General features: G+C 43.7%; 1 protein-coding gene across 2 annotated transcripts; it reads right to left on the minus strand.

Annotated features, from left to right (window-relative positions):
• Nucleotides 1-776: 776 nt before the first annotated feature.
• LOC108278733 (endoplasmic reticulum metallopeptidase 1) lies at nt 777-20,049 on the minus strand. 2 transcript variants are annotated; one of them, XM_053687937.1, is made up of 15 exons: nt 19,693-20,049; nt 15,338-15,642; nt 14,415-14,542; nt 13,786-13,891; nt 13,171-13,317; nt 12,706-12,798; nt 11,754-11,966; nt 11,145-11,365; nt 10,809-10,983; nt 8,750-8,940; nt 8,501-8,653; nt 6,606-6,808; nt 5,831-5,946; nt 4,876-5,039; nt 777-1,543 (listed from the first exon to the last, which is right to left on the minus strand). In XM_053687937.1, the coding sequence occupies exons 1-15, from the start codon at nt 19,950-19,952 to the stop codon at nt 1,283-1,285; spliced, it is 2,736 nt and encodes a 911-aa protein (XP_053543912.1). In that variant the 5' UTR covers nt 19,953-20,049; the 3' UTR covers nt 777-1,282. The 2 variants fall into 2 exon arrangements, with proteins under 2 accessions (XP_053543912.1, XP_017347735.1); XM_017492246.3 differs by having other exon boundaries at nt 1,483-4,781; nt 19,693-20,048.
• Between the last annotated feature and the right edge of the window lie 1,353 nt (nt 20,050-21,402).

Here is a 21,402-nt window from a genome sequence, read left to right on the forward strand (position 1 = left end):
AGAAGTAATATATTTCAATGCTATGAATTCAACGGGTATTTTTTTTTTTTTTGTGTCTACAATTCCGATATCGTTTATTGCGTTATCGATGGTACGTGGTCTCATCACCCAGTTAACAGAGCCGAACAGAGCAGGGAGTACTCTCGTCGTAAATCACGCATCCTCGCTCATCACGTTTACGTTATCCCTCCCTGCCGGAGGACACAATTTGAACATCACCAAGAGAAAATCTTCTGTGTGGGATGATGTGTGGCCTATGTAGTGAATAAGGGACAGTGTAGGACAGAAGAGACGCGGCTGTGATCTCCAGTAGGTTTATAGGTATAGGTAATGTTGCGGTTCTGTCTTTTGGTTGAATTCACATCCATCCAGACTCTGTGTGTGTGTGGTGTGTGGTGTGTGTGTGTGGTGTGTGTGTGTGGTGTGTGTGTGGTGTGTGGTGTGTGTGTGGTGTGTGTGTGGTGTGTGTGTGGTGTGTGTGTGGTGTGTGTGTGGTGTGTGTGTGGTGTGTGTGTGGTGTGTGTGTGGTGTGTGTGTGGTGTGTGTGTGGTGTGTGTGTGGTGTGTGTGTGGTGTGTGTGTGGTGTGTGTGTGGTGTGTGTGTGGTGTGTGTGTGGTGTGTGTGTGGTGTGTGTGTGGTGTGTGTGTGGTGTGTGTGTGGTGTGTGTGTGGTGTGTGTGTGGTGTGTGTGTGTGTGTGTGTGTGTGTGTGTGTGTGTGTGTGTGTGTGTGTGTGTGTGTGTGTGTGTGTGTGTGTGTGTGTGTGTGTGTTCTAATACCAGTATTATTGATCTCTATGAGAGGAGGCTGTATTTCCAAGATTAACTGCTCTTAGGCGACCTTTCGATGCGGTGGGGTAGGGGGCGCTGTGTAATATCCGAGGAATCAAGTTCGCACATCCACATTATTAGTTTATCCAAAATGCAATTGTTGCTGCTAGGGCTGGGTAAATATCATGTTTTGATAATTCACTGTACACACAGACGTCCCAACAGCCAAGGTTTAAGTGTAGCTTTTACGATTTTTGACCCCTTGCTCTGGCAAAAGCCTGAAAAGCGGCTCTCGCAAACTCGATTCAGCCGTCAGAAAACGTGACCGTTTAAGAGGGCGGGGTTTGTGGTGTCCGGTCGGTAAAAGTACAGGCTAAAATGTGATTCTTTTATGCTGATTTTATTATTGTCAGGATGTGTGTGTGTGTGTGGTGGTCAGTTGTGCTCAGGAGATTGGCATTTTGTATTCACTCCCTATTAAGTTTTTATGATCTGATTAATGGGGCATGGTGGCTTAGTGGTGATCACGTTCGCCTCGCACCTCCAGGGTCGGAATCCCGCCTCTGCCCTGCGTGCGTGGGACTTGCATGTTCTCCCTGTGCTTCAGGGGTTTCCTCCCCCAGTTTAAAAGCATCATCTGTAGGCTGATTATCATTTCCAAATTGTCCGTAGTGTGTGAATGGGTGTGTGACCCTGCAGTGGGCTGGCCCCTGCCCAGGGTGTCCCTGCCTCGTGCCCCAAGTTCCCTGGGATAGGCTCTAGGCTTTCTGTGACCCTGTGTAGGATAAGCAGTACGGAAAATCTATATTATTATTATTATTATTATTATTATCATTGTTGTTGTTATTAGTTAGCACAGAGCCATCTTATCCTCCGATATACGCTAAGGATTTTGTAGTACGATTCTGTTTTATTTTTTCTCTACACCGTATTTATCACAACGCTTTAGCCATAATATGACACATTAGATACGAAGAGATTTACTTTTTTAATTCCGCGTTTCTAAAAGATTCCGCAACGAGGGAAAGGATCAGTTACGTTAGCGTCTACCTGCAGGATGTGAAAGCACGGCTATCCGATGATGATGATGATGATGATGATGATGATGATGATAACATTATATGAATATGTTCCGATATCAAAATCGTATAGTCGGATTACCCAGCCCTGTCGCACGCACGAATGCGAGCTAGCAGTGGTTATACAGCGCAGATTACACAACACTGGTCACTCGTCTTGTAAACATGTTTTGTTTTTCATCCTAGCGGCGGTCCTGACAAAGCGTGCACCCTAATTTCCATGTTGTACTGATTTTGTTTTCCCATCCATCATTATAAATAGGAAGAGCAGATCTGGATTAATTGGATGTTTTGTGTCTAAATAGATGGGTTTTTTTATTATTATTATTATTATTATTATTATTATTATGTGAGTATTTCTAATACCTCAGTTACTATAGTTCTCTGCATTCAAAACATGTTTTTTTTTGTTTATTTCTCCCATCTCCAGTCCTCGCTCGTCTGCTTGTTGTTGTGCTTTGAAAGCACCGATATGCAAATTACATTGTGTGTGTGTGTGTGTGTGTGTGTGTGGTTTTAAAGAATTTACAGCTTCACCTTTTATTATATATTCAGTATATTTTCCCTCTGTCGTTGTTACTCGTTTGTTTTTCGATGAGTGAGCTCATTCTGTCCTGCGTTTGCTTCACTACTATAAAACGTGTCGAACGTGCAGCGTTTGCTAAAGCCGTCTCTCTAACTCGCACAGCCTGTATGTGTCTGTCCAGTATTAATCCAGATTATTTATCATGTGACAACACTAGAACTGAGGGGTGTTTGTTTGTTTGACCCCCCCATTTTTTTTCCTTCCTACACTGAGAAAGATCTGCTGCAGTGTATGAGCTCAGGCTTGAATGGTCGTTATTATAACTTCTTATTCATTTTTATTTCACTATAAAATTGCGTTTGCAGGAGTTCGCTGTTCATGACTGATACTCCACTGGTACTTTATAAGAGGAGGTTGTTTTGTTTGTTTTTTTGTATTCGCACCCCGTTCATTTCTAAATGTAATCCGATTGTGTGTGTGTGTGAGAGTGAACAAAGCCACAAGGTACATAAACACCAGTGACCTGAAGAATACGTCATTCGTAATGGTTTGCTCAGTAAAACTGACCTCCTCATCCTTTGGCGGCGGCTGCTGATGAGGTAATAAATAGTATTATGTAAATCTTAAATAAATAAAATGTATGATGGATTGTGAGCTGAAAGGGAAAATCATTCTAGTCGCTGTTGGACAGATTTGAAATCCCCGTCTTTGCCTTAGAGACGAGTTCACAGCCGTGTAGGGGTTTAATGAACACGGAACCGCTCACGTGTACTATATTTTGTGACGTCAGTATTATTACGGCTTTGTGTATCCGTGTATCCGTGTGCAATGATCAAGCAGCAGCTCGGTTTGTCTTGGCGGCTCTTTTTGACCCTGAATCTCAGTCATGTTCTCCATGTGGACCAAACTGTTCAGTTCTCGCTGCTCCCTCAGGTCAAACAGTAGCTTGTTGTGCTGTGTGTGTGTGTGTGTTGCATCTCGCTTTGTTTTGTTTGGGGGGAGTTTTTTTTTTTCCCCCTCCCTGCAGTGTGTTAAACATTTCCAGCATGTATATTTAGTGCTTTCTTGCTTCATTTAGTCTGCTTACCAAAGAAGTGATTTAGGCCCACATGCAGCTTCGAGCTGATATGAATATGCAAATTGAATTTGGGAATTTATTCTCCCTCTCTCTCCTTTTTTTTCTTTTTCATACTCATGATTTCTGTGTTTTCTCCCATGTCTGTGGACTCGAAGGCGAAAGTGACACAATAGGTGCAATGGAGGAACGAGCGTACACCACAGTGATGCGTGTAGGTGTATATAAATATATATTTTATAACGATCATTTCACGTGTTCTCAATGAACGGTACGTATTTCACACGGGACTTTTGTAAACGTGACACAGGAAAACGGACTTCCTTCCTGTGTGTAAGGTCGACATGTTGCAATGGGGGGAATCTGCGGCGTCGCATCAGGAACGTGTGTGTGTGAGAGAGGGAGCGAGTGTGTATATTATAATGACAAAATTCTTGTACAATTCACTTTTTCTACCAAGTTTCTAGAGCTTTTCCTGTACATAAAGAACAAGAAATAAAAATAAATTATTTTTAAAAGCATCCTACAATGTGTGTGAATGAGTCATTTCTTTCTGTTTTTTTACTTTACTTGTTTAGGATGTGTATAGTAAAAAAGGAAGGAAAAAAAAAAAAAGTCACATTAAAATTTGTTACAAAAAACGTCCTTGTACCCTTTTCATGGATTTTATTGCTGACCTGTTAGTGAGTGAGTCTTCCTTGTAGTAAATAAATACTAGAATGAGACTTACTTGCGCTAAGAAAACTCATGCAGTACAAAGCACCTTCAACGCTGTGACCCGGTGTAAATGTCACCGAATGACCCCAGAACAGTTTAGTGAATACTGCTCTCGAGTGAAATATTGCCAGTCCTTCACAGTGGTTTTAAGCTGCTTGTTTGCTTTAGTCGCGTTCTCTTTGATGATCCTTTAGTATGAAGTGTTAAACGGGATGGTGGTGGAATACTGGTTGTGTATTTCAATATGGCACGGACGCTACACTTAGTTATAATGACTTTACAAAACCGTTGCACGTGGAGCGAGAAGAAAGAGAGCGGGGGGGGGGGACAGACTATTAATACACAACCCTGACTGTGGTTTAGTCGTAAATAATGTGTGTGGATCTGATTCACAGAGACTTTTCACTGCAATCACGTTGGGAGTTCGACGCTCAGCTCGCCGCTCTCAGTACAGGTACATGTGGTAAGTGCTGACCCATGAAGTCACGAAAGCCCAGTCCGGAAATTTCCGTAAAAACGATCTGAGCTCGGGAGTGTGCTGATCGTCTCCGAATAAATAGTGAGGTGAAATGGCGACGGCGACCATGCTCTCTTCATCCAAACGCTCTGAAGATGGCTGAGAGGAGGAAGAAGGGGGGGGGATACACTTTCAAAGGGAAGTCGAACGCAGCTGTCAGTGGTGTTTATCAGTCCTGTACTTTACAACTTACCTGAACCTCAATCCAGAAGGTCCACGGTGCTGCATCCACACCATGAGAGTAATATATGAAATATTCTCCGTTCTGATCATACTGCGGCGTCCCGTTCGCAAACGACCAGCCTGTGAGTGAAGACCCCGTGTGGGGCAGGATGTACAGGGACATGTGGCTCGGACCTGTAGAAAAATAACATCATAAAAAACATTCGTTATTGGGTCTTCAAACATGGCTTTAGTTTAACATGCAGAATTCATGAACTGTCCATCGAATTCAAAATTCTCTCTTTTTTTTTTTTTCTTAAAATGGGACATTTCCTCAGTTTAAACATTCGATATGTTTTCTAGGTTCTACTGTGAATAACATGGGTTTATGAGAATTGGGGTTGTAAGTTAACATGCAATAAATAAAATTATTAAACATAGTAACAATATTAAACAAAGTAATAAACATTAAAAATGATGGTCCACATCAGTGTGCTTGGTCTGGTCTCCTGAGGTAACTGTCAGTCATGGCATTTGTCAAACAGGAGCCTCGACATCGCACTAGACTCGACTGATCTCCGTTCGCTGATTCACTGAGGGAGTTCTGTTCTATTGGCTACACGTTGCCATGGTTACCGTGCAAGTAGTTCACCTAAAGGGATTTCTGCAGATAGCGTTTGACCAGACACTGTAGCAGTTCTATATTTACACTTATAGATGATCAAACATGCGAATGTCTCCACTATGCGCCTCATCGATTATAGCCTCATCTTATTCAAACTAGTGTACGCTCACAATGCATTATGGGTAATGCATAATGAGAACATCCCCAAAACTGTACACAACCTCTTGCTAGCCTTTGATAATCTTAAATAATTATTAACAAATCCACTTATATCTGCTCCATTTGTGTTCAGAACAAGTCTGCTAAAACCCCTACACCTATATTCCTCTGTACACCTCCTCACACACCTGATATATCTTACCTTTAGCTTCAAAGCCCAACTTTACTGTCCCCCATTCGGATACGTGTTTGGAGAGCAGTTTAAACTCCAGCGGGGATTTAGGCGACACTGCAGGGGCGGGGAGATACCAGTTCTTCCTAAAACAAGAAAGAAAAAAAAAAGCCAACAATATGAGAGACCTTTACATAGCATATACATAACTAAATATTATCGTTCCTCCATACTGGATTTCAGATCCGTTCTTGGTTCTTAACAGATAGAAGCCAAAGAGGAAAACTGGTCCCGAATTACAGACTAGATCAGTGGTCACCAACCCTGTTTCTGGAGATCCATCTTCTGAAGACCTTCGCTCCAACCATAATCGCGCCCACCTGACCATCTAATCATTGCCTTAAGACGTGCTCGATCAATTAAAACACGTGTTCGGTTTTGATGGCGATGAAACCTGCAGGAACGCAGATCTCGAGGAAGATAGCTTTTGTGAGATCACACACACGCTTTGACCCTTGATTCCTCATGTAACGTTGCAGATGATACCTTTCTTTTTCCCCCCCCTTATCTGTCTGGAGCTGGTGTCAATTCTTTCCTAAATAAGGCAAAGATTATCCAAGAACTCGCAATATATACTGTTTTTACGGTTCTATTTAAAGGCCGTGTTCCGACGTCTCATTGGGAGAGAGAAAAGCGATACTAATATTCCTTTTTAACCACCTTTCGTTTCTCTTACGTTTCGGGAACTTGGCGGCATCGTGAATTTCGGCTTGCCCCGTTTCTTAAGATGAATACGACGACTCACTTGATGAGGAATTTGACGGGAAGGAACCAGGGGAAACCGCAGAAGGGTAACTCGTCACTGCAGCGCATGCGGATGGTGTCGTTGATCTCGGGAACGTGAGGGGTGATGTGGCTCATTCCCGTGTAATCGAAGCTGTTGATCCAAAAACCCGAATCCGTTTTCTCCAGAGAGCCGTCCAAAGCATGAAAGGTGCGGGTCGTGTGCTGAAAAACAAGGGTCACGTACAGCATGAGGTCATCACCACCACCATCACACCATCCGGCGTCACAGTGAACACACAACTTCACATAGTGCTAATAGTGCGACCGTTTAGAACAAAAACACCACAATTTCAATTTTAAAAACTTAATTAATTAATTAATTAATAAAACAGGTTCAGCACGTGTAACAGGATAAGGACATATTTACTACACTCTCAGGATAAAGTAGAAGCAATCTGGACCTTTTCTTGTCACTGGGGTGGTACCCTTAAGGTCACCTTTTATGTATTTCTCATTAAAGTTACACTACATGCAATTTTCTAAGCAAAGGAAACATACAAAAAGATTTTTCTCTTGAAATTGCAGGCACTAAGTACAGAACAGGAACATCAGAATTAACTAGGTTAGACAGAACAGTGTTTTACTTGTATGGCATGTCAGATTCGAATACACACACATACACACACACACATCACCCGTTTGTTTCATCACCGTTCGATGCAACCCGATTTGCCGACGGCAAATTGTTCGTCAGCTACGTCGCACGCGGAAGCGCGGGAGACGTTTTTCCGAACGGGAACCTGCCGGACTTGTAAACGTTTTCGTTTGCAAGGAAATGTGCGGTGGACTGGGAAAACCATCTGCTGCTGTTGTGGCGGAATTCTGGCGAAATCGGAAAAACTCTTCAGCTGTCCAGCTTCGGTTAGCTTCAGATTCATGTTCTCGGCTGACTGGAGTGGAACCTGAGGTGGTCTTCTGCTGTTGTAGCCCATCCTCCTCAAGGATCAACATTTGGTGCAATCTGAGATACTTATCTGGTCAACGTAAAAAAAAAAAAAAAGAGTGCTTATGCGAGTTCCTGGGAAAAGCCAGCAGATCAGCAGCTTGTGAAATACTCAAACCAGCCCATCTGGCACCAACAACCATTCCATGGTCAAAATCACTGAGGTCATATTTTCCCCATTCTGAGGCTCGATGTGAACACTGGCTGAAGCTGTTCACCTGCATCATTTTATGCACGGCTGCCACATGACTAGCTGATGGGATAATTGCATGAATGAGCAGGTGTACAAGAGACATTTACACAACGTGAAGAATTTCCCCAGGCAGACAAACAAATGTCACAAATATCTTTACTCGATCCTTCATCCAACAAACCATCCAACAATCCCGACAAGCTTAAAATGGCGGTTTATCATTACAATCATTACTATATTAGAGTGTCCGTGTCTAGAGTCCAAATCCATTACCCAGGACCATTTTTTAAATTTAATCTTTCAAGATGATAAATGGTAAATTTATGGGCTTGTATAGTGCTTTTTTTAACCTTAGTGGTTCTACAAAAGCGCTTTACACTGCGTCTCATTCACCCATTCATACACACCAGGGGTAGCAGAGCGCTAACTTTCCATCGGGAGCAACTTTGGGGCTCCTTGTCTCGCCCAAAGACGCTTCGGCATGTGGAGTCACGTGGGCCGGGAATCGAACCGCCGACCCTACGATTAGCGGACGACCCGCTCTACCACCCGAGCCACGGCCGCCCACGGTGGGGTATACACTAGTACGTTACACCATATGATGAGGCAAAAACATTCTTGGTAGAGAAGACTTTCAGAATTGACTGTACATGATTGTCAACATGTGGAGAAAAACCTTTTATATATCGTCTCGTTTAATATTTTTTAAAGAACTTGCCTGTACAATGACTCGTTTGGGTCGTGGACTCGCTGGATCGCCCGAATACGGAAAGAAAAGTCCGCAGGAAACCAGGACGAACATCACGGCGAAAATCGTCCACAAAGCAGCTAGCACATGCTTAGTGCTGCGTGCCAGGTACAGGAAGTGAATCTGTGTGTTTAGAAAGACAGGTTGAAGTGAGAGGTTTATTACGTAAATATACAGAAACCTTTTTTTTTTCCTCTGCCAAGTGTGAGATTCACTCACCAAAAAAGAGGAGAGTAAGGTGGTCGTCATGGCAACGAGTGACGCAAGCACTACGTCGGGGGGGATTTCAGTGCCGCTGCGTCCCATGATGGGTGTGAAAATCTCAAACACGATCCAGATGAGGAACAGCAGGTGAACGTAGGGGAAAGACAAACCCAACAGGTAGAAGACTAAATAGGACTTTGACACACCTGCACATAAACACACCGTCAGTGACACAAAATATCTCCATAAACAATATGCTGAACAGCAAACTCCACAGATACAAGGCCACATATACAGTTGCGATCAAAATTATTCAACCCCCTGAACAGAATCCCTCACAACAGCACAAATATACAAAACAGGTGTTGTCTCAAGCACACCTGATTCAACTAATCTGCTTCACCAGGTGCACCAGGTGTGCTTGAGCTGGAACTCATGAAATACCTGAACTGGCTAGGGACTAGCCTGGCTATGAAATAGCTGGACCGTGCAGAAAGGAAGCTACAACCAGATTTCTGAGAAGGCAGGACCTGCAGCAAGACTTGGTGGGAACAGGCACTGAGGTTTCAGTGAGCACGGTAAGGAGCGTATTAAACGCAGAGCTTTTCCACGCCAGAACTCCAAGACGTTCACCACTACTTACACAAAAGCACGAGAAAAGTCGGCTCAAAATCATATAAATAATCCGCAGAAGCTTTGGGATCCTGTTCTGTGGAGCGACGAAACAAATCTGGAACTTTTCGGCACGATGGATCAGCGGTACGTCTGGAGGGAGAAGAACGAAGAAAGAACACTCCATCAGTAGTCGAGCATGGCGGTGGTTCTGTGATGCTCTGGGGCTGCTTGGCATCCTCTGGCACTGGAAACCTGCAGCGCGTGGAAGGCGAGACGGATTCTTCGAAGTATCAGGAAATCCTAGGAGAAAACGTCACGCCGTCTGTGAGGAAGCTGACGCTTGGTCGTCGTCGGACCTTCCGACACGACGACGATCCTAAACGTACCTCGAATTCCACCAAGGCTTGGTTGCAGAAGTCGTCCTGGAAGATTCCACAGTCACCTGACTTCAACCCCGTAGAAAATCTCTGGTGGGATTTGAAGGCGGCGGTTGCAGCACGCAAACCCACGAATATTACCGAACTGGACTCCATTGCTCATGAGGAAGGGGCTAAGATTAACCAGGAACGCTGCCAGAAGTTGGTGTCTGGCTCTGCATCTCGTTTGCGGCAGGTCATAACAGCCAAAGCGTGCTCTACTACGTACTACAAATCCTTGCCATGGAGGGGTTGAATAATTTTGGAACTGAAAAGTTGCGTTTTCACTTGAATTTGGGGAAACCACTCGAAGCGTCCGTCGTGTTGAATTATCTCAATCGCTTTTGTTCGATTTGTTCGTCGCAAACAGCCGAACGTCTGTAAATTTTGACAACAAACTTGCAAGATTTGCACTGGGGGTTGAATCATTGATTGCAACAGTACACTATATGGACAAAAGTTTGTGCACACCTCACCATCATATCCATATACACATTTTGAACATCCCATTCCAGATTTAGTCCTCCTTTTTGCCGTTATAATAACCTCCACTCGTCTGGGAAGGTTTTCCACTAGGATTTCGGCGCGTGGCCGTGGGGATTCGCCTACACGCGTTGGGTTGGATCTGCCGCGACGCAACATTTTTACATTCACTTCAATGTGCGTGTCTGTCATTAAAGTTACTGATTCATTTGGTTATCGTAAGTCAAGGTGACCGTGTTGAATTATGCATGAACTCAGCCAGGAAATGTGTCTCAAAAACAACCAAATATTTCAACTGGATTCAAAGTAGCTGTGTTTAGTGCAGCAGTTTTTTTTTTTGTTTGTTTTAAAAAGACTGTAATCTCTTAAGAAGTTGTACGAGTAGCGGCAGTGTAGTGGACTTGTTCGGCTATCGTGGTTGCATAAACGTGCATCGGTGCTGTCCGCATTTGTAGGGCTTAATTAGCTGTAAAACAGTCGAGTATTTACATAGAAGCCTTTCCACGGGTTTGCATGTCGTCGTAAATGTGTGCATTAATGTAATATGCGACGCCTCACACCTTTCTGTAAAAAGTGTCTGGAGAGCAGCAGCTTGGTGGTGAGCGAGAAGAACACCATGAGCATGGGAACATATGCCGAGCACAGACCACGCTGAGTGAGGAAAACCAGGGCACAACACCACAATAGCAGACTGACGTCGAAGAACAAGTCGCCCAAATCCAACTTCCGCATATTCTACGTGGGAGAGAAAGAGAAATATTTCAATACAATTTTCAATCACTTTCTAGGGAATAAAAGTAAGAGATGAAGGAATACTGGGACAGAGTGAAGTAAAGGAAGGAAGGAGAACTAACCAGGGAAAACGTGCTAGGACATGTTGTGTATGTTTCACTCACTCTGTAATAGAGGTTTTTGGCAAGTGTGTGGATCAGAAGTATCTTTCCAGTCGCGACAGATCCGTACAGGAAGATGGAGGTGTGAAAGTGAGTGAACCAGAACATGGAGCGTCCCAGCAATGTGACCATCAGCGCCACAATCAGAACCGTGAGCAGTACCACGAACCAGCTGAGCACGAACACGCACGAGCCGTACACCAGTTCCAACACGTACCGGCCACCTGCACACCGCGACAACACACCGGTGGTTCGACGGATTCCGTTAAGTGTCATCATGCTAACAATTATATTAATTGATTATATTGATTCATTTATAATCCATTTTGTTAAAAGGTGTCCTTGTTTCTAAATCTGTCCAACGTCCAGGGTATTTTTTGTATCAATATTGTATTTTGTTTAACTGAAGAATATCACTAGCGCCGAGCAAACTATAAAGGACTTTCACACACACTAACCCACAAGACTGTTGGGACATTTATGGGACTTTTTGTGTGTGTGTGTGTGTGTGTGTGTGTGTGTGTGTGTGTGTGTGTGTGTGTGTGTGTGTGTGTGTGTGTGTGTGTGTGTGTGTGTGTGTGTGTGTGTGTGTGTGTGTGTGTGTGTACTTACCCACATTGCTAGGCCGCAAACATTTCTTGGCAAGGTAGATAAGGGTTGCTATGGCGACCATGTAGTTGATGATGGAACCTACTCGTGCTGGATACGCCACCATCGTTAGACCCAAGACATCAAAAAACACCATGCTACCATGGCGATATTCTGATGGGTCAGCCAGAATTTCCGAGGTGACCAGATGCTTCAGCAGGGCCAGGATGTTGTCACCTGGTGACGCACACCAAATTCAAAAACGCACATTATTTTGGCTCCACGGTGCTGATCAATCACAATGAATAAAAAAACCTATACACAATAAGATGATTACATTGCATTACAAACATTTGAGTGAGTGACAAAGCTCAATATAGAAGTTTACCAAAAAAGCTATTTTACTGCTAATTAATGAGCACCGAGATCACGATCACCTGGCAAAAAACACATTTCAACCATGTCACGTTCCACTGCAGTCTTACTTGGAAATGTCTCACCGCGGCCAGACAAACCCCAATCGATACACGTGGAGTAACTAGCCAGAAATATAATTCTATAATATTATATATAATAACTATATAACAATGTGAAAGTCCAATTGAAAAAAAAATAAACACAAGGGCAATTCCAGCACTATGGATGTGACATTTGAACTCACATTGGTGAACAAAATGTCTCACAGCAGCGACAAAGCCTAATCAATGGTGCTGTCATTTAACCTAGATACTAATTGATCGGCATTACAGATGTGACAACAAATAAACAAACCTTTGCATCATATGTATTACATACAAGTGAAAGACATAAGTGAACATTTCAAAAGTAGTTCAGTTCCGGTGCTCAGAACTATTTTTCCACAGTACGACGGTTGCCATTTGCATGGAAATTACCCACAATCCTTTCTAGAGGAATCCGTGCGTATAATTTCCCGCCACTGCAACAAACGGTAAAGTTTGTGTTCGCGTGTACGTACCTGCTCTCTGTATGGAGTCTGTAAGGATGCGATCTGCGGTGTCGTACTTCGTGTGGTAGATATAACCGTTCTCAATAAAGGCCAGATCGATACCTGCAGGAAAACACAACTGTCAAGTATACGATATAAATGCTAAATTATTTTCGATTACGTTATTAGTATATTCTATTCGTCAGGTATGTGTTCTATAAATGCTGTCATCACAAAATCTTTTGTGCATTGGTTTGCGGTGACGCCACCCTGTATTTTGCATTTTTAGATAGAAGCTCCGACAATTGCATAATCATGAAGCCAAAAACATGTTTTTACATGTAAATGTCTCTCGATCTACCTGCACACATAACTGTCTAATCATCTGGCTGTCGTACTGCGTGCTTATCTATCGATCTATCTGTTGTTGTTTTTTTTCCATATAAAATTGATTACATACTGCATGTATGTGCGTGTTTTCATGTGTTAATATACCAGGAATGTTGCCAAAGTCTCGGAAAATGCGGAAGTCGGTGTCTGATGGAATAATCCCGCTCTGGAAAACCTCCTGCCCCACAACAGAGGCAAAAGGGTGTTTAACAGCATGAACATACGCTTGAACCAGCCACGGGTTCTCAGGACCTGAACACACGCATACACACACACACACACACACGCACACAATAACATACGGGTGGGTCTGTAACATCTACTACCACAAACTGTTTTTTCTTTCAGCAGAAATAAAGATTATTTCTTCTAATGACTGAAAGTAGAGGAGAGTGCAAGCTGTGACCAACAGGCATCGGTCATTACGAGAAAGCTACAATGAGCACGTCACAACAATGAACACGTGACCTAAAAAATGTGTAGACAGGATAGTTAAGCAGATTTCCAGGACATACTTTTCCTGAAAAACGGAGTTTTAAAAACGCATTATTAATTGATGAGAATTAATTGGTATGAAACTGAATACGCGAGATGTTATTTTAAGAGGGTCAATTGAGTGGTCAGAAGATCAGGGGTGTGTGTGTGTGTGTGTGTGTGTGTGTGTGTGTGTGTGTGTGTGTGTGTGTGTGTGTGCGCGTGTGCGCGTGTGTGCGTACATACCGGTCTGGAACACCAGCTCCTTTCCCCCGACTCCAGCAGCCTCCAAATTCACAAATGCTCTGATCTGCTTCACCCACTCGTGCTGAGTGACAAAGCCATGACTCGCCTGAGTTACACACACACACACACACACACACACACACACACACAACCAATAAACATACATCGTACAACGAGGATATACATGTTGCTTTGGTGCACAAGTCTCACCCGCAGATACCCACTTTCTCTTTCACCCATCTGTCTGTCTGTCTGGTTTTTTTCCTTCTCCCTCCATCTATTCTCGTTTCCTGTACATCTCTGCAACTTTCTCTCTGTCTCTTCGATTCTCTCTCACTGATTCTCTCCATTTCTTTAACAAATGGTCCAAATCCCATTGGAAAACGTAGCAAAGGTTCTGGAAATGCGTTTCATGATGTCCGTGGATTTTTTTTTTCTTCCTTTTTTTAAAGATACATGTAAACGTCAGTGTTACGAAGACCGACGCTGCATCGCACGAAGAATTTCCGTATCAGTTCACACCTCTACATACTGTAGGTCGGGCCGTTGTTTTTGCAATACAACGCTGTATTCTCTAAACCTATCTATCTTTTCTTAGTTCTTCGTCCCTATCTTTCTGCCGCTCTCACCTGAAGGATGTTCTCCTCGGCTCCGTTAAACAGAAAGATAACCCCGTGATTTAGAGGAATGGAAAGATTGGATATTGAGTGCAACACCTCCAGCATCACGGCGCAGCTTACAGCATCATCGCTTGCTCCTGTCTCACACACACACACACACACACACACAAAGAGAGTGATTCACCATTAATAATACACATCAAAGTTGCAAAAAAAAAAAAAAACAATTACTACGAGATGTTTTTATAAAAGAATTTTTCTTCACTGTACTGGAGGTACATCCTGGTGTATGAATGTATACACTAACAGGGTTTTAGCTAGACAGAATCATGTGTGTGAACTCTTTTAGAGGTCATATAGGTATTTTCTTTATTGGACACAGAAGCATGTCCTATGTAAGGCTCTATATTTTCAGAATTTCTGCTGGAACAGACGGCGAGGCTCGGAATTTGGCGTCAGCAGCATGAATCCGCGCACTCGACCTGCCTTGTGTCAACAGTTCAGGCTCGTGGTGGTGGTGTAACGGTGTGGGGAATGTTTTCACTGCAAACACCGGGCCCTTTAAAACCAATCCGAGCACTGTCGGAATGCCACAGCACGTCTGAGTATTGTTGCTGACCACGTGTATTCCTTTTTGGCCACGATTTACCCATCTTATAACGGTTACTCAAAAACTGGTTCCTTGAACATGACAATGAGTTCATTGTACTTTAGTTGCCTCCCCAGTCACCAGACCTGAAACCAACAGAGCACATTTGGGATTTGGTAGAATGGGAGAAGGTGGGGGAGGTTCGGTCCTACTCGGTGTGTTCGTAATAAAGTGGTTGACGGGTGTTCAGTGATACCTGCTGCGGCCTAATAATACTCATTCGGATTGCATATTTACTACCGACACCTCCGATATTGGAACGGACCACGGCCGCAGTGTTTACCTGGACTGCTGGGCACACTGTCGAAATGGCAGTTAGCCAGTACGAAGTGCTGAGCTCCGCTTCGGGGTTCGAGACGTACTACGACGTTAGTGATTTGATCGTAGCAGCTCGTGAATCCGCCGAGGAAGTCGATGCTAAACGAGCCGCTGTATTTGTGCATCTCCACCGTGATGGTGTTCGGCCCCTCGACGCTCTCGCTTCGTACCCGCTCCACCTGCTCCAACAGGAAGTTCACCGTCATGATGTCATTCTCGGGACTGCCTGCGGGTCGAGGCCCCACACTGGTGATGCGCTCCAGGTACTTCCTGTTACACACAAAACATACATAAGCAAACGTGAATTTGTGTGTGTGGGGGGGGGGGTTTAGGTATTACTGATGCTGGTACAATGCGTTCATGTTCATTACTAACTGGTTTCACCTCCTACGGAAGCGCTTTGCTTCCACATCTGATAAAGGATTTACGGCCAAGACGTCCTGCTTCTCGAGTTAATCCTGGAATTCCTCAATTCTGAGCTGGAACGCGTTAATGTGTTCATAAACACTACACCCGCAACGGCTCATTCAACTTCACACTACAAATGCTCTCTTAATACCCATTAACTAACACAGTCTTCGGGAGCGTAGTGCGAGTAGAGGGAAAATTCACACACAGAAGAAAAGACCTCTTGGGCATCAAGGTCATGACTTAAGCAATGCAATATTCAAGAAGGAACAAAGTTCAAACCAGAGATTGAGGCTGATAACGTCAGTGGTAAGTAAGACAGACAAACAGTATCAAGTTGCAGTGTTCTCTCATTCTCTCTCTCTCTCTCTCTCTCTCTGTCTCTCTCTCTCTCTGTCTCTCTGTCTCTCTCTCTGTCTGTCTCTCTGTCTGTCTGTCTCTCTGTCTGTCTGTCTCTCTGTCTGTCTGTCTCTCTGTCTGTCTGTCTGTCTTTCTGTCTCAGTGTGTGGCAGGGAAAGACCTGAGGAAACATCCGAATACAGAATTCACAAACAACACCACCACAGTACCTGCTGTAGCAGCCCTTTGGTTCTCTCATTATGTACCCTTCATTGTTTTCCTGCTCTAACGCAGCCGGTTCAAATCATCGGCTTATTAACACACCCTTCTTCACAAAACTCCACACAGACATTAACACACCCTTTACCACAATAAAATGTCTGGATAGGAGAAGAACTCGAGTCTTGGACCGGTGTTTCCCTCCCAGTCCTGCTCCTTTAGTGCTTTCATTTTCTCTCCTTCATTTGATATTTTAACATTCATCACAGCTGGCTTGAGGACTCAAAAATGTTGGAAAGGCAGAGAAAGGCACTCTATGACTGTTCATTCTTTCATTCGTTTATCTTCAGTAAGAGTCGTGGATCCAGAGCCTATCCCGGGAACACCGGGAACAAGGCAGGAATGCACACTGCATGGATCATCATTCCATCGTAAACACAGATCGGGAAAACCGCCAACACACATACTGGAAAGTGTAGGGGGAAAAAATAATAATAAAAGTACATAGCAGAGAACTATACGACCAGGTTTGAATGACACATTAACCTACAGTAACACACTTGACCACAGTCACACACACACAAAATCATGAGGCCACACGAGGAAGCAAAAAACTTCAAACTGACTCGATGTAAGTTTACACTACGAGCAAACAAGGCTCAATAAGACACTGATAAGAGGGTTCTCTACGGTAGATTTCTTTACACCTGATCTGCAATGCGATGCGGTAAACAAATATATAAGCACAATTAAATGTACATTTTGGCTTCGCGATAATGCGGTGTGTTTGCTCTCGACACCCTCGCCCTGACACAATAAACATACAGCGGACGCGAAGAACCGAAGAAATTCGTGCGACTCTAAACGGGCATGAATTATAGATAAAAGTTGACCATGGGTGGTATCTGCAGCTCTCAGTTCCCTCAAACGGTTTCCTCTATTTAGCTACAGAGATCTCGGACCACGCCGAGATGGAGCAAACGAGCATTAGCGGATCGGTTTTACTCGTCGTATGCTCGACTTACTTTTACGGAATTTGTTTCGCTACAGACGTCACACGTTTCTGCACACGACTGCTGAAAACTTGTACTCTAATCGAACTACAAATCTATCCGCAAAGCTAATGTTACCAAACCTCACGCGGCCTAACAAACAGCAGGAGCGCCAGCTAAAAACCCGAGCTGAAAACCCGAGTAAAAAAATCATGCAGGTGGGAGAAAGTGGACGGGTAGGAAGCTTGCAGGACAAAGCTGATTGACATGGGAGTGTATTGGATGTGGTGGTTTCCTTTCGCGGTGCTGCATGATGCATTTACGGCGTTTGTTCACTGATAGTCAGGAAGCAAGCACTTTACTCTGGTCAGGGTCACTGTGGTTTACATTCGTAATTTGTTTATAACTAAATGCGTTAGAAAATATCGCGGGCAGATACAAACAGAAATAATAACAGAAGGAGCCTACAGGATCGGTCAGAATTCCGTCGGGAGAGAACGGGAATGAGATTACGATAACAATTCGGCGTCTAGGTTTTTGTACATCTGTTTCTGGATCGTTCCATGGCTGGAAACGCCATACAAAAAAAAAAAAAAAAAAAAAAAAAAAAAAAAAAAAAAAAAACTGGCGTATGTTGGGCTTTTTTTACATTGGCTATGTTTCCATGCAAAAATTTCCATTAATGCAAATGACTTCATTCCGACCGCAACGTGGAGCGCTGTTGAACATCTTCATTTACATGTATCCATCCATCCATCCATCCATCCATCCATCCAGCCATCCATATCACTTATCTTACACAGGGTCACGGAGGAGCCTGAGGCCTGTCTCAGGGAACTCGGGGCACAAGGCCGAGGACACCTTGGATGGTGTGCCAACCCCATCGTAAGGCGCAATCGCACACACTACGGACAATTTTGAAATCAACCTACAGTGCAAGTCTTTGGACCGGGTGAGGAAACCAGAGTACCCGGCGGAAACCCCCGAAGCACGGGGAGAACATGCTCCGTGCACACGAGGCAGAGGCGGGATTCGAACCTCCCAATGCCAGAGGTGCGAGGCAAGCATGGTGTGAGGCAAACGTGCCGACCACTAAGCCATCATCCCCCCCCCGAATACAGAAAGCCTGTGTAGAAGGGTGTAATCAGTCAGAGGATTGAACCGGCGACCCAGAGTCCCCGGTTCAGTCCTGAGCTCGGGTTACCGTCTGTGTGGAGTTCGCATGTTCTCCTCGTGTTTAAGTGGGTTTGTCCGGTTTCCTCGGACCTCCCAAAAACATGGTGTAAATAAAAAAAAGTTTTTAAAAAGGTGTGATGTGTGTGTGTGTGATGTTTGTGTTAGACTGGTGCTGTCTCACAATAAGTGATCCTGGGAAAGGTTACGGATCCACCACGAGCCTGACCAGGATAAAACAGTTACCGACGGCTCCTGCACTGTCGTACCTCGACGTTTTCACATGTAGTCATTTGTGTGGAGAGAATACGAGACGGGTGAACGTCCGCAGTGTTGTCGGGTTTTTTCCGCTCAACGGTCACAGACAAATCTGCAGTCAATTAACTGCAATAAACTTGGCTTGACGCCGGACGGTCGATATTCGCAGATATGCTGAAATTAAGGGACCGTCTCTAAAGTTACTTACGACATTGTTAAACACGTTTCTAACTTCAATAGCATTTGAAGGGAATGACTTACAGTCACACAACCAACTGTAAAGTGTTCATCTAGGTGTCAGGTATGACGCAGACCTTTTTCCATTTTTGATATTTATTAAAATAAGCTATTAAATCACATGTAAATTAGATATGAATCTCACCACAGAATGGGCCCATACACAAAATATACCCTAATTTAAAGCTCAATAAATACTGCCATGTATTTTATTACTTTATTAATAGTTTATTTTATTAAAAATCTAAAAAGGTCTGCGTCATATCTGACATCCAGATGAACACTTTACAGTTGGTTATATGGCTGTAAGTCATTCCCTTCGAATGCTATTGAAGTTAGAATCGTGTTTAACAATGTGGTACGTAACTTTAGAGACGGTCCCTTAATTTCCTCATATCCGCGAATATCGAACCTCCAACTTCAAACCAACTTTATGCCAGTAGTCAATTAAGCAAGAGGTAAAATATCGTAGGAGCGAACTTAAGACAAGTAACAAAACATGACAACAGTATAAAATGAAATAAGATCATATGCAGCCCACTCAGGTGGGGAGGTGACCGAGAGAGCTCGCGCCCTTTGGCTGATACAGTGTGAAGTCAGGTAGAGTTCCGCTTCACGCTTCTGCATCAGTGCACTATTATGAAGGGCACTTCTACAGGGAGTGGGGTGCTTATTGACACTCAGCAGTGCTTACCTTGCCGTGGTGGCGTTGAAGTCGCCGGTGGGTTTTCCTGTAACGAGCTGCTTTACAGACCAATGCATGGAACCCCAAAGCGCGAATATAAACAGAAGCACGAGCGCGCACGCGACTCCTTCGCTTAGCACGAATGAGCCTCCGTGTTTTTTCTTCCCGTCCTCACAGCCGCTCCCTTCACGCTTCGGAGCGCCGCTGTTTTCACAAGACACGTTATTTAGTGAGGACTTCAGCCTCCGGACGGCGGTGTCACCTTCCATTTTGAAGTTCCTTCTAAACACCTGCGAGTTTGAGCGCCGCTGCTCCCGCGAAGGCTCGGACCCAAAGTGCCGAAGGGCAAACTTCCGGCATCACGTGACGTCGATTCTACTGGATTTTTAAGGCTGGAGAACTCGGCCAACACTTCCGGGTTTGGGTTGTCGATAGAGGGCGTACGGAGAGTCTAAAATATATGCTTTTATTTTATTTTATTTTATTTTTAAAATTATTTATTTATTATTATCTTTTCTTCTTTTTTTTTTTCTTTTTTTTACACACATATTATTTGTAAACAAGACTAGACAGGTCTATATTTACCGGGCATTCCGGAAATCGTTCAAATCACAAAACTAGCCAATTAAAATGCACGCTATAACAAAAATTCTTTGGGGACACCCGATACCTATCTATCACACCCAACTGTGGTTCCTCTCAAAACTGTTGTGAATAATATGTAAATATGTAGCAAATACTCATTTCGCTTCACTGGAACTAAAGGGCACAAACCTGTTCCTGCATGACAATGCCCTTGTACACAAAGCGAAGGCCATGAAGACATGGTTTGCCAAGGCTGGAGTGGAAGAACTTGAATGTCCTGCGCAGAGCCCTGACCTCAACCCCACTGAACACTTTTGGGATGAACGGGAACGTCGACTACATCAGTACCTGACCTCACTGATGTTCTTATAGCTGAATGGGCACAAATCCCTACAGCCAAAATCTACCGGAAAGCCTTCCCAAACGAGTGGAGGTCATTAAAACATCAAATGGGCGAACTACTTCTATAATGGGATGTTCAACAAGCACATATAGGTGTCATGGTCAGGTGTCCACAAATTTTCGGCCAGATAATGTATATTAATGGAATGGATGCAAACAAGACACTTCGGTTTACACACCTAATGTGCAGTATATATTCAATCGTTTATTGAGTAAATTTGTTAAAGAAACAAAATTTGCCCATCATTTCAACAGTGATCATTTCAATAGGGTCACAGTTTGATATGTTCACAGTACGATTATCTAAAAATATCACGCTTTCACGGTGTTGCTTCATCATTCAACCGTTAAAACCACACAATCCGGAGGTAAAAAATGAAAGGAAAGATTTATTACGAACCAAAACCAAACTGAAAAAAGATCCAATTCCCAAAGAATTGTTCTTTCTTAGAGAGCGACTTTTCCATCAAATTTTATACACTGTCGGTATCTAGCACGTTGCTTAGCCAAAATAAATAGTTGTTTTGTTTTGTTTTTGATCAGCAGTGCCATGTTCTTCTGTGCATCTGATTGTTAGGATCACGTTCAGAGTGCCAGCGGATTACACAAACAAAGGGATTAAAGTGCAGTCACGTCCCCTGCGCGGGAAAACAGAGGTTGGACACAAAAGAGATGAGAACCTGTGGGGTAAGGTACTTAATTGGGTGACAAAAATAGAAAGTAATAAATGGA

The sequence above is a fragment of the Ictalurus punctatus genome, chromosome 18 (genome assembly GCF_001660625.3).
Source record: "Ictalurus punctatus breed USDA103 chromosome 18, Coco_2.0, whole genome shotgun sequence".
Lineage (NCBI taxonomy): Eukaryota > Metazoa > Chordata > Actinopteri > Siluriformes > Ictaluridae > Ictalurus > Ictalurus punctatus.